General features: G+C 42.8%; 1 protein-coding gene across 1 annotated transcript in view; it reads left to right on the forward strand.

The window, feature by feature from the left end:
* Positions 1-608: 608 nt before the first annotated feature.
* The window catches only part of INTS2 (integrator complex subunit 2), a gene marked incomplete at its 5' end in the record, with an annotated part of 61,669 nt that continues 49,189 nt past the window's right edge, over positions 609-13,088 (forward strand). The window contains 4 exons of the mRNA XM_017870815.1: positions 609-711; positions 2,920-3,033; positions 11,273-11,403; positions 11,636-11,809. Coding sequence (XP_017726304.1) covers positions 609-711; positions 2,920-3,033; positions 11,273-11,403; positions 11,636-11,809 — 522 coding nt within the window. The remainder of the gene's footprint in view (positions 712-2,919; positions 3,034-11,272; positions 11,404-11,635; positions 11,810-13,088) is intronic.

Consider the following 13,088-nt stretch of genomic DNA (forward strand, 5'->3'; position numbering starts at 1 on the left):
TTTTGAGGCGGAGTCTTGCTCTGTCGCCCAGGCTGGAGTGCAGTGGTGGGATCTCCATTCACTGCAGGCTCTGCCTCCCAGGTTCAAGCCATTCGCCTGCCTCAGCCTCCCGTATAGCTGGGACTACAGGCGCCCGCCACCGCACCCGGCTAATTTTTGTGTTTTTTTAGTAGAGACGGGGTTTCACCATGTTAGCCAGGATGGTCTCAATCTCCTGACCTCGTGATCCGCCCGTCTCGGCCTCCCAAAGTGCTGGGATTACAGGCGTGAGCCACCGTGCCCGGCCTGTTTTTGGCTTTTTTAAAGCAGTTTATATAGGCTGGATTTGTAGTTCATTTCTTTGGCTTGCCTTGTCCTTTAATTCCAGTTGTCTCCAAATATTTAGAAAGAAATCAGTTCTTGAGATTGATATTGCTATATATGAATAATAATTAACGACTGCTGTGTGTGGTTATATTGGTTGAAATTGATTGAATACTTCATATTCTGCTGTGGTATATTAGTGATACATTAAGAGATAATCTGTGAGCTCAAGAAATAATTATAAAAATAGGGATTTAATTATCTGAAATCAATAAAGTTTATATATATATGTTTTCTTTTTTAAGGTGTCTGAGTCCAATGGAGAATTTTTTTTCAAGTCTTCTGAACTTTTTGAGAGTCCAGTTTATTTGGAGGAAGCTGCAGACGTACTTTGTATTTTACAAGCAGGTACTGTACTGAGTGCTAAGATGCGTTTCATATATAGTTTCTTGTTAAATAATACTGTGTAACTTCTTAGCCTGCTATGCTATATTATTTTAGGGATCATATAACAAATACCTTATATGAGTTTAAGTCAAAAGTGACTAATAGTTAGACAATGATTCAGTAAATTATATTATTTTCATAGTGTGACATGCAGACATTAACATGGTATCTTTGATTTAATGATTTTAATGCTCGTTAATGATTTTGGAAAATATTTACAATATGTTAAGTAAGAAAAGCAAAGGGCAAAGTGTTAAGTAGAATATAATCCCAGTTTTGTTAAAAGTTAAAGCAAGAACAATACCCTTGGTGAATTAAAATAAAATACTTATTTTTTTTTAGAGACAGAGTCTTGCTCTGTTGCTCAGGCTGGAGTACAGTGGCAGGATCGTAGCCCACTGCAGCCTTGAATTCCTGGACTCAAGGGATCCTCCTACTTCAGCCTTCTGAATAACTGGGACTACAGGCCTGTGAAAACATTTTATATTAACTTTGAATGATGGGATTAGAGCGGATTTTAATTTTCTTCTTTGTACCTTTTTGTATTTTCCAGATTCTATATAATAGGTGTGAATGATAGAAATAAAAGAGAACAGAAAAATGTAAAGAAGGCTGTCGCTCATGCCTGTAATCCCAGCACTTTGGGAGGCCAAAGCAGGAGGATCATTTGAGCTCAGGAGTTCAAGACCAGTCTGGGCAACATAGTGAGACCTTATCTCTACAAAAATGAAAAAAATTAGCCTGGTGTGGTGGTGTATATACCTGTAGTCCCAGCTGAATGGGAAGCTGAGGCAGGAGGATGGCTTGAGCCTGGGAGATTGAGGCTGTAGTGGGCCATGATTGTGCCATTGCACTCTGTCCAGAGTGAGACTTTGTCTTTTTTTTGAGATGGAGTCTCACTCTGTCACCCAGGCTGGAGTGCAGTGATGTGGTCTTAGCTCACTGCAACCTCTGCCTCTGGGGTTCAAGCGATTCTCCTGCCTCAGCCTCCCAAGTAGCTGGGATTACAGGCATGCGCCACCATGTCCAGCTAATTTTGTATTTTTAGTAGCGACAAGGTTTCACCATGTTGGCCAGGCTGGTCTCAAATTCTTAACCTTGTGATCTGCCCGCCTCAGCTTCCCAAAGTGCTGGGATTATAGGCATAAGCCACTGTGCCTGGCTGAGACCTTTTCTTAAAAAAAAAAAAAAAAAAAAAAAAGGAGGCTGGGTGTGGTGGCTCACACCTGTAATCCCAGCACTTTGGGAGGCCAAGGTGGGCGGATCACCTGAGGTTAGGAGTTCGAGACCAGCCTGGTCAACAGGGTGAAACCCCATCTCTACTAAAAATACAAAAATTAGCCAGGTGTGGTGGCAGGCACCTGTAATCGCAGGTACTTGGGAGGCTGAGGCAGGAGGATCACTTGAACTCCAGAAGTGGAGGTTGCAGTGAGCCGAGATTGCGCCATTGCACTCCAGCCTGGGGGACAAGAGCGAGACTTCGTTGCAAAAAAAAAAAAAGTAAATAAGATTTTCGTGAAAATAACTCTTTAGACCAGTTCTATAAAATAAAATTTCCTGTACTGTTCTATGCTGTGCTATCCAGTGTTCTTTGTGGCTATGGATTACTTGAAATGTGGCTAGTGTGATTGAGGAACTGAACTGTTTTTAATGTAAGTATCTTTATGTTGCTAGTGGGTGTCCTACTGGACAGCTTAGTTCTAGACTATGAGAAGAAGGTACTTTATTTTAGATGACATTTGTGAAATGTCAAAAGATATTTAATAATGCAATGAAATGTCACTCTTGGCTGCGCATGGTGGCTCATGCCTGTAATTCTAGGAGTTTAGGAGGCTGAGGCAGGAGGATTGCTTGAGCCCAGGAGGTTGAGGCTGTAGTGAGCTATAATCACACCACTGTACCCTAGCCTGGGCAGCAGAGCAAGACCCTGTCTCAAAGGAAAAAAAAAAGAAATATCACTCTAACACTGGGGCCAGGCGTGGTGGCTTATGCCTGTAATCTTAGCACTTTGGGAGGCTGAAGCTGGAGGATCGCTCAAGGCCAAAGTTTGAGACCCACATGGGCAGCACAGTGAGATTCAGTCTCCACAAAAAAATAAAAAAAAAATGAGCTGAGTGTGGTGGAGTGCACCTGTTAACAAAGACTAACACTAACTTTGTTTTCTTGTAGAGCTCCCTTCCTTGCTCCCTATAGTTGATGTAGCTGAAGCTTTGCTGCATGTTAGAAATGGTGCCTGGTTCTTGTGTCTCTTGGTGGCCAATGTTCCTGATAGTTTTAATGAAGGTAAATATGGTTTTAATATGGGATATTGAAAAGATTTGCTTGGACATGTACAGGACCTATTTTGTTGACCTAAGAAGAAACATTAATGGGATTTTATTTGAGATTGTATCTTTTGAAAGTTTGTATTTATTAAGAAATAATGAGTTCACAAACTATATTGAGTTTAAAGATCAGGCTGGGCTTGGTGGCTCACGCCTGTAATCCCAGCACTTTGGGAGGCCGAGGCAGGCAGATCCCAAGGTCAGAAGTTTGAGACCAGCCTGGCCAATATGGTGGAACCCCATCTCTACTAAAAATACAAAAATTAGCCGGATGTGGTGGTGGGCACCTGTAGTCCCAGCTACTACTGGGGACGCTGAGGCAGAAGAATCGCTGGAACCCAGGAGGCAGAGGTTGCAGTGAGCCGAGATTGCACCACTGCACTCCAGCCTGGGCGACAGAGCGAGACTCCATCTCAAAAGAAAAAAAAAAAAACAGTGTAGCAAAGAAAAATTTTTTATGCCATTAGTCACCAATGCTGTAATACCACAATACAAAATACCAAGGAACAGCGTCGGGCATGGTGGCTCACCCCTGTAATCCCAGCGCTTTGGGAGGCCGAGGCAGGTGGATCACAAGGTCAGGAGATCAAGACCATCCTGGCTAACATGGTAAAACCTGTCTCTACTAAAAAAAAAATACAAAAAATTAGCTGGTCATGGAGGCAGGTGCCTGTAGTCCCAGCTACTTGGGAGGCTGAGGCAGGAGAATGGAGCGAACCCGGGAGGCGGAGGTTGCAGTGAGCTGAGATCGTGCCACTGCACTCCAGCCTGGGCGATAGAGCAAGACTCCGTCTAAAAAATAAAAAAAAAAACAGCCCAAGGAACTAGAATATATAATATCTATAATCAGGGATCAAAGAAGAGACATGTATCTGTGAAATATCAAGAGAGCAATAGGGGATATGTATAATGAGAAATGCTAGGAATCAGACCTTTCTTTTTTAGCCTTACTGCTGTCAGTTTGCAGAGAAGTGTAAAGTAGAAATTGAGAAAAATCGACTAAATTTTTTCACCTCTATTTAATTTAATTTTAATTTTAATTTTAATTTTTTTTTTTAGACGGAGTCTCGCTCTGTTGCCCAGACTGGAGTGCAGTGGCCTGATCTCAGCTCACTGCAAGCTCTGCCTCCCAGGTTCACGCCATTCTCCTGCCTCAGCCTCCTGAGTAGCTGGGACTACAGGCACCTGCCACCTCGCCCGGCTAATTTTTTTGTATTTTTTTAGTAGAGACGGGGTTTCACCGTGTTAGCCAGGATGGTCTCCATCTCCTGATCTCGTGATCCGCCCCAATCGGCCTCCTAAAGTGCTGGGATTACAGGCTTGAGCCGCCGCACCCGGCTTCACCGCTATTTAAAACTTACAGTGATTGAAGGTTGTTGTTTGGGTATGAGTGATATGAAAATAAAAACATTTTGTTGAGCAAGGTAGTTTGTGAATTAGGAGCCTGAGAGGAAAAAGCACTGGATCTGGAGTTATAATTCCTGATTTTGTCATTCACTTATTGTGTGAACTCTATCAAAATTCTTCTCATCTGGCTGGGCACGGTGGCTCATGCCTGTAATCCCAGCACTTTGTGAGGCCAAGGTGGGTGCATCAGTTGAGGCCAGGAGTTTGAAACCAGCCTGGCCAACATAGTGAAACCCCGTCTCTACTAAAAATAAAAAAATTAACTAGGCATGGTGGTGGGTGCCTGTAATCCCAGCTACTCGGGAGGCTGAGGCAGGAGAATTGCTTCAATCTGGGAGGTGGAGGTTGCAGTGTGCCGATATGTGCCACTGCACTCCAGCCTCTGTCTTAAACAAACAAACAAACAAATAAACTAAAATACTTCTCATCTGTAAAATGGAGATACTGATAGTGTAATAGTTCCCTGACTTTTCTAAGAGATTTATTGAATATCAAATGATATGTAAAAGTTCTTTGTAAACTGTGTCCTTGCCGATTTTTTGTCAACTTATTCTATCAATTACTGAGAGAGGAGTTTTGATGTCTCTGGACATAATTGTAGATTTGCCTATTTCTTCTTTTTGTTCTGTCAGTTTTTGCTTCATGTATTTCGAAGCTCTTCTGTTGGGTTTGTATGCATTTAGTATGATTATATCTTTATGATGAATTGAGCCTTTGTTTCATTATAAAATATACTTTTTTCCCCAAGTCAGATTTGATCTTCTTAGTTTTCACATTTATAGTTATATCCCCCTTTCTAAACATTGTTTACATATTATTCAATTTGTTGTCACCTTTGTTTTAATTTTTCTTTTTTAAAAAATTCCAAGTTTTATTTTAGATTCATGGGGGGGGTACATGTGCAGGTTTGTTACGTGGGTATATTGTATGATACTGAGGTTTGGGGTTTGAATGATCCCGTCACCCAGGTTATGAGCATAGTACCCAATAGGTAGTTTCTCAGCCCTTGTCCCCTTTCTTCCTCCCCACCGGTATCCATTGTTCCCATCTTTATGTCCATGTGTACCCAGTGTTTAGCTCCCACTTATAGTGAGAACATGTGGTATTTGGTTTTCTGTTTCTGTGTTAATTTGCTTAGGATGGGATGGCTTCCAGCTTTATCCTTGTTGCTGCAAAGGACATGATTTCATTCTTTTTAATGGCTGCATAGTATTTCATGGTATATATGTACATTTTATTTAATCCATTGTTGATGGGCACCTAGGTTGATTCCATGTCTTTGCTATTGTGAATAGTATTGGGGTGAACATACAAGCACACGTGTCTTTGGTAGAACAATTTGTTGTCCTTTGAGTATATATCCAGCAGTGAGATTGCTGGGTCGAATGGTAGTTCTGTTTTAAGTTCTTCAAGAAAACCCCAAACTGCTTTCCACAGTGGCTGAACTAATTTACATTCCCACCAACAATGTGTAAGTCTTCTCTTTTCTCCACAGCCTCGCTAGCACCTATTATTTTTTGACTTTTTTATAGCCATTCTCACTGGTGTGAGATGGCATTTCATGATGGTTTTGAGCTGTGTTTCTCTGATGATTAGTGATATGCAGCATTTTTTTCATGTTTTTTGGTTGCTTGTATGTCTTCTTTTGAGAAGTATCTGTTAATGTCCTTTCCTCACTTTTTTTTTTTTTTTGAGACGGAGTCTCGCTCTATTGCCCAGGCTGGAGTGCAGTGGCCGGATCTCAGCTCACTGCAAGCTCCGCCTCCCGGGTTTACGCCATTCTCCTGCCTCAGCCTCCCGAGTAGCTGGGACTACAGGCGCCCGCCACCTCGCCCGGCTAGTTTTTTGTATTTTTTTAGTGGAGACGGGGTTTCACCATGTTAGCCAGGATGGTCTCGATCTCCTGACCTCGTGATCCGCCCGTCTCGGCCTCCCCAAGTGCTGGGATTACAGGCTTGAGCCACCGCGCCCGGCCCTTTCCTCACTTTTAATGGGGTGGTGTTTTGCTTGTTGAATTGTTTATGTCCTTATAGATTCTGTATATTAGGCCTTTGTCAGATGCATTTTTGTGAATATTTTCTTCCATTCTGTAGATTATTTCTTTTGCGAGCAGAATATCTTCAATTTAAATAAGTCACACTTGTCAATTTTTGTTTTCATTGCAATTGTTTTTCAGGACTTAGTTACAGACTCTTTGCCAAGGCCAGTGTCCAGAATGGTATTTCCTAGCTTTTCTTCTAGGATTTTTATCGTTTGAGGTTTTACATCTAAATCTTTAATCCAACTTGAGTTAATTTTTGTATATGATAAAAGATAGGGGTCTAGTTTCATCCTTCTGCATATGGCTCGCCAGCTATCCCAACACCATTTGTTAAATAGGGAGTCCTTTCCCTGTCACTTATTTTTGTCAACTTTGTTGAAGATCAGATGATTGTAGGTGTATGGCTTTATTTCTGGGTTCTCTATTCTGTTGCATTGGTCTGTGTGTCTGTTTTTATTTTTTTATTTTTATTTTTATTTATTTATTTATTTTTTGAGACGGAGTCTCACTCTGTTGCCCAGACTGGAATGCAGAGGTGCAATCTTGGCTCACTGCAGCTCTGCCTGCCAGGTTCACGCCATTCTCCTGCCTCAGCCTCCTAAGTAGCTGGGACTAAAGGTGCCCACCACCACACCTGGCTAATTTTTTGTATTTTTAGTAGAGACAGGGTTTCACTGTGTTAGCCAGGATGGTCTCGATCTCCCGACCTCGTTATCCGCCTGCCTTGGCCTACCAAAGTACTGAGGTAACAGGCGTTAGCCACCGTGCCCGGCCTGTGTGTCTGTTTTTATACTAGTGCCATGTTGTTTTGTTTACTGTAGCCCTGTAGTATAGTTTGAAGTTAGGTAATGTGATGCTTCTGGCTTTGTTTTTTTTTTTTGTTAGGATCACTTTGGCTATTCAGGCTCTTTTTTGCTATATGAACTTTAGGATAGTTTTTTCTAATTTTGTGGAAAATCATGTTGGTAGTTTGATATGAAGAGTGTTGAATCTGTAGATTGCTTTGGGCAATATGGCCATTTTAAAGATACTGATTCTTCCAATCCATGAGCTTGGAATGGTTTTCCATTTGTTTGTGTCATATACGATTTTTTTCTTTTTTTTTTTTTTTTTCTTGAGACGGAGTCTTGCTCTGTCACCTAGGCTGGAGTGCAGTGGCGTGATCTCAGCTTACTGCAAGTTCCGCCTCCAGGGTTCATGCCATTCTCCTGCCTCAACCTCCGGAGTAGCTGGGACTACAGGCGCCGGCCACCCTGCCTGGCTAATTTTTTGTATTTTTTTTAGTAGAGGCGGGGTTTCAGTGTGTTAGCCAGGATGGTCTTGATCTCCTGACCTTGTGATCCACCCGCCTCGGCCTCCCAAAGTGCTGGGATTACAGGTGTGAACCACCGTGCCCAGCTTTTTTTTTTTTTTTGGAGACAGAATTTCACTCTGTTTCCCAGGCTGGAGTGAAGTGACGTAATCTCGGCTCTCTGCCTCTTGGGTTTAAGCGATTCTCCTGCATCAGCCTCCCAAGTACCTGGGATTACAGGCATGCGCCACCACGCCCGGCTTTTCTGTATGTATGTATGTATGTATGTATGTATGTATGTATTTATTTATTTATTTATATAGAGACGGAGTCTCGCTCTGTTGCCCATGCTGGATTGCAGTGGTGCAATCTTGGCTCACTGCAACCCCTGCCTCCCGGGTTCAAGCAATTTTCCTGCCTCAGCCTCCCGAGAAGCTGGGACTACAGGCACCTGTCACCACGCCCGGCGAATTTTTTGTATTTTTAGTAGAGACGGGGTTTCACTCTGTTAGCCAGGATGGTCTTGATCTCCTGACCTTGTGAACCTTGGCCTCCCAAAGTGCTGGGATTATAGGCGTGAGCCATCGCGCCTGGCTAATTTTTGTATTTTTAGTAGAGACGGGGTTTCACCATGTTGGCCAGGCTGGTCTTGAACTCCTGACCTCAAGAGATCTGTCCGCCTTGGCCTCCCAGACTGTTGGGATTACAGGCATGAGCCACTGTGCTTGGCCCCTTTGTAAAGATTTTTAACCTCCAAAATACGCTGTTTTTTTGAGTTAGTGTCTCGCTCTGTCACGCAGGCTGATGTGCCGTGGTGCAGTCATGATTCACTGCAGCATTGATATTCCAGGCTCAAGTGATCCTTCAGCCTCAACCTCTTGAGTGGCTGGGACTACCAGCGCGTACCACTGCACCCAGCTAATTTTTTTTTTTTTTTTTGGACGGAGTCTCGCTCTGTCGCCCAGCCTGTGTTCATGCAGTGGCGCGATCTCGGCTCACTGCAAGCTCCGTCTCCCGAGTAGCTGGGACTATAGGTGCCCGCCACCACACCCGGCTAATTTTTTTGTATTTTTAGTAGAGACGGCGTTTCACCGTGTTAGCCAGGATGGTCTCGATCTCCTGACCTCATGATCCGCCCTCCTCGACTTCCCAAAGTGCTGGGATTACAGGCGTGAGCCATGCGCCTGGCGCGCCCAGGTAATTTTTTGTATTTTTGTGGATATGGGGTTTTGCCATATTACCCATGCTGATCTCAGACTCCTGGGCTACAGTGGTCCACCTGCCGCAGCCTCCTTAAGTGCTGGGATTACAGGCCTGACAAAATAGACTTCTTTATTCTTCCTCATATTCCTTCTTTTGAACTCTACTTTGTCTGAATAATACAGCCATGTCATCTTTCTTATAATTAGTTTTTCCATGATGTATGTATTTCTTCATCTCTTTAATCTATCCATATCTTAAGATGGATTTCTTGTGGACAAGTATAGTTTGGTCTTGATTTTTTTTAATCTAGTGACAGTCTTTGTCTTTTAATTGGAGTGTTTAGACTGTATACATAGACCATTTAAATATGATTATGATAGTGGTTAGGTTTGAATCTTCTTGTTATTTGTTTTCTATTTATTTTCTTTTTCCTCTTGTACTTTGTGCCGTTGTTGTCATAGATTTTACTTTTATGTGAATTATAAACCTTAGAGCATATTGTTACTACTTTTGCTTTAACAGTTAATTATAAAGACTAAAAATATAGGGGAAAATACTATTTATCCACATATTTACCATTTTTGGTGCTCTTAATTCCTTTCTGTAGTTCCACATTTCCGTCTGATATAATTTCTCCTTAACTTGAAGAATTTCCCTGATTTTTTGTAGTGTGGGTTTGTTGGCAACAAATTTTACCAGCTTTTTTGGTCTGGAAAAATATATTTTCAAAGGGTATAAAATTTTAGGTTGGCATCATCTTTTAGCTATTTAAAGATGTCATTCTGACTGGGTGTGTGGCTCACACCTGTAATCCCAGTACTTTGGGAGGCCAAAACAGGAGGATTGTTTGAAGCCAGGAGATTGAGACTAGTATGGTGGCAAAGCAAGAAAGCAGGATCCCATTTCTAGGAAAAAACAAAACAAAACCAAAGATGTCATTCTCTTTTCTGCAGTAAATTTTATCTTTATTCCTCTGTAAAGTTTCTTTTCCCTCTGGCTCCTTTTTTTTTTTTTGGGAGACGGAGTCTTGCTCTGTTGCCCAGGCTGGAGGGCAGTGGCACGAGTGTGGGCTTGCAGCAACCTCCACTTACCCTGGGGTTAAAGCGATTCTCCTTCCTCAGCCTCCTGGGTAGCTGGGACTATAGGCGTATGCCCCCATGCCTGGCTAATTTTGTATTTTTAATAGAGATGGGTTTCACTATGATGGCTAGGTTGATCTCGAACTCCTGACCTCAGGTGATACGCCTATCCTCTGCTCTAGTTACTTTTTCTTTTTTTTGGAGATGGAGTCTTGCTGCGTTGCCCAGGCTGAAGTGCAGTGGTGTGATCTCAGCTCACTGCAATTTCCACCTCCCGGGTTCAAGTGATTCTCCTGCCTTAGCCTCCTGAGCAGCTGGGACTACAGGTGCACATCACCACGCCCAGCTAATTTTTGTATTTTAAGTAGAGATGGGGTTTCACCATATTGGCCAGGCTTGTCTCGAACTCTTGATCTCGTGATCCACCCACCTCGGCCTCCCAAAGTGCTGGGATTACAGACGTGAGCCACTGTGCCTGGCCCTGATTACTTTTAAGATTTTCTTTTTATTACTCGTTTCAGAAAGTTGATGTATGATGTTTCTTGGTATGATTTTCTTTGCATTTGTCTCATCTAGGGCTCATTGAACTAGGTTTAGAGTTTTCATTCAACTTGGGAAACTTTCTTCAAATTAATTAATTAATTTATTTGAGACGGAGTTTTGCTCTTGTCGTCCCAGGCTGGAATGTAATGACACGATCTGGGCTCACCGCAACCTCTACCTCCTGGTTCAAGTGATTCTCCTGCCTTAGCTTCCTGAGTAGCTCGGATTACAGGTGCCCACCACCACTCCCAGCTAATTTTTGTATTTTGAGTAGAGATGGGGGTTTCACCATGTTGGCCAGGCTAGTCTCGAACTCCTGACCTCAGGTGATCCGCCCCCCTCGACCTCCCAAAGTGCTGGGATTATTGGTGTGAGCCACTGCCCCTGACCCTCAAATGTATTTTTGTCTTCTACTTTCTTTATCTCTCTGGGACTGTAATTGCAAGTGTGTTTGAGTGTGTAATATTGTCCTGGAGGTTACTATTCTTTTTTAAGTCTCTTTTCATTTTTTGCTTCATTTTGGCCGATTTCTGTTGTTGTGCTTTCAAATACCCCGATCCTTTTCTTCTGTCGTGTCAAATCGTCATAAACAATTAATTCTCAAGGCTGAAGAAGATGGTTTCTATCATGTTAGTTTGTAGGGGCCTGATAAAAAATGGAGAACGACAAGATGAAGAAAGTCTTGGAGGAAGGCGCAGGACAGATGCCTTACGCTTCTTGTGTAAAATGAATCCTTCTCAGGCCCTCAAGGTCCGAGGCATGGTGGTAAGCGATCCTGTGTTTTATTAGACAAAGGTCCAATAACTCTTCTCAAGATGGTTTTAGAGTCCTGTAGAGGTTGGGAATTTTATTTATATACTGGATATGTTACCTTTCTCTCTGGGTTTTTATGTTTTGTAGGATTTCTTCCTCTAAACTTTAGACACTTTAGATTTGGAGCATCCTTGCCCTTTTTGCTTATGATACTGAATTCAGTTTGTTTTCTTTGCTGTGCTAGGTGGAAGAATGTCACTTGCCAGGCCTTGGTGTGGCTTTGACATTGGATCATACTAAAAATGAAGCTTGTGAGGATGGAGTGAGTGACTTGGTTTGTTTTGTAAGTGGTTTGCTTCTTGGAACAAATGCGAAAGTCCGCACTTGGTTTGGAACTTTTATCCGAAATGGACAGCAGGTGAGGGTTAAATATCTGTATAGGCTAAGGATTAGAATATTTTAGCAGCTACTAAAAGAGAAAGAAACATTTTTTGAATGATGTCATTAGGCAAGTGGTTCTCACACTTTCTAGTTTCAGGGACCTCCTTATATTTTAAAAAATCACTAAGGATACCAAAGAGCTTTTTTTTTTTTTTTTTTTGAGACGGAGTCTCGCTCTGTCGCCCAGGCTGGAGTGCTTGGAGTGCAGTGGCCAGATCTCAGCTCACTGCAAGCTCCGCCTCCTGGGTTTACACCATTCTCCCGCCTCAGCCTCCTGAGTAGCTGGGACTACAGGCGCCCGCCACCTCGCCCGGCTAGTTGTTTGTATTTTTTAGTAGAGACGGGGTTTCACTGTGTTCGCCAGGATGGTCTCGATCTCCTGACCTCGTGATCCGTCTGTCTCGGCCTCCCAAAGTGCTGGGATTACAGGCTTGAGCCACCGCGCCTGGCCGAGCTTTTGTTTATGTGGCTTTTTTCTGTTGATATTTACCATATTAGAAATCAACACTTAAATATTTGAAATACTTATTTAGTTATTTAAAAATAGCAACAGCTGGTGTGTTGGCATGTGCCTATAATCCCAGCTACTTAGGCGGCTGAAGCAGGAAGATTGCGAGAGTCAGAGGTATAGTGTGTGATAATTGTGCCTGTGACTAGCCACTGTACTTTAGCCTGGGCAACACAGCGAGACCTCATCTCTAAAAAAAAAAACCAAAAACAAACAACAATAATCCTATTAAATGTGAACATAACATATTTTAAATGAAAACTGTGTTTTCCCAAACAAAATTTAATGAGAAGAATGATATTGTTTTATTTTATTGTATTTTTTTCAAATCTCTTCAATGTTTGGCTTGATAGAAGCCTTTGGAAACTGCACTGTACCCTTGTGAGTGAATGAGAAAGTAAAAGACAGATAACGTCTTGAGTATTATTAATACCTTTCCGGACCCACTGAAAGAATATTGGGAGGCCGGGCGCGGTGGCTCAAGCCTGTAATCCCAGCACTTTGGGAGGCCGAGACGGGTGGATCACGAGGTCAGGAGATCGAGACCATCCTGGCTAACATGGTGAAACCCCGTCTCTATTAAAAATACAAACAATTAGCCGGGCGAGGTGGCGGCGCCTGTAGTCCCAGCTACTCGGGAGGCGGAGGCAGGAGAATGGCGTGAACCCGGAAGGCGGAGCTTGCAGTGAGCTGAGATCCGGCCACTGCACTCCAGCCTGGGCGACAGAGCAAGACTCCGTCTCAAAAA

The sequence above is a fragment of the Rhinopithecus bieti genome, unplaced genomic scaffold, assembly GCF_001698545.2.
Source record: "Rhinopithecus bieti isolate Rb0 unplaced genomic scaffold, ASM169854v2 scaffold_5497, whole genome shotgun sequence".
Lineage (NCBI taxonomy): Eukaryota > Metazoa > Chordata > Mammalia > Primates > Cercopithecidae > Rhinopithecus > Rhinopithecus bieti.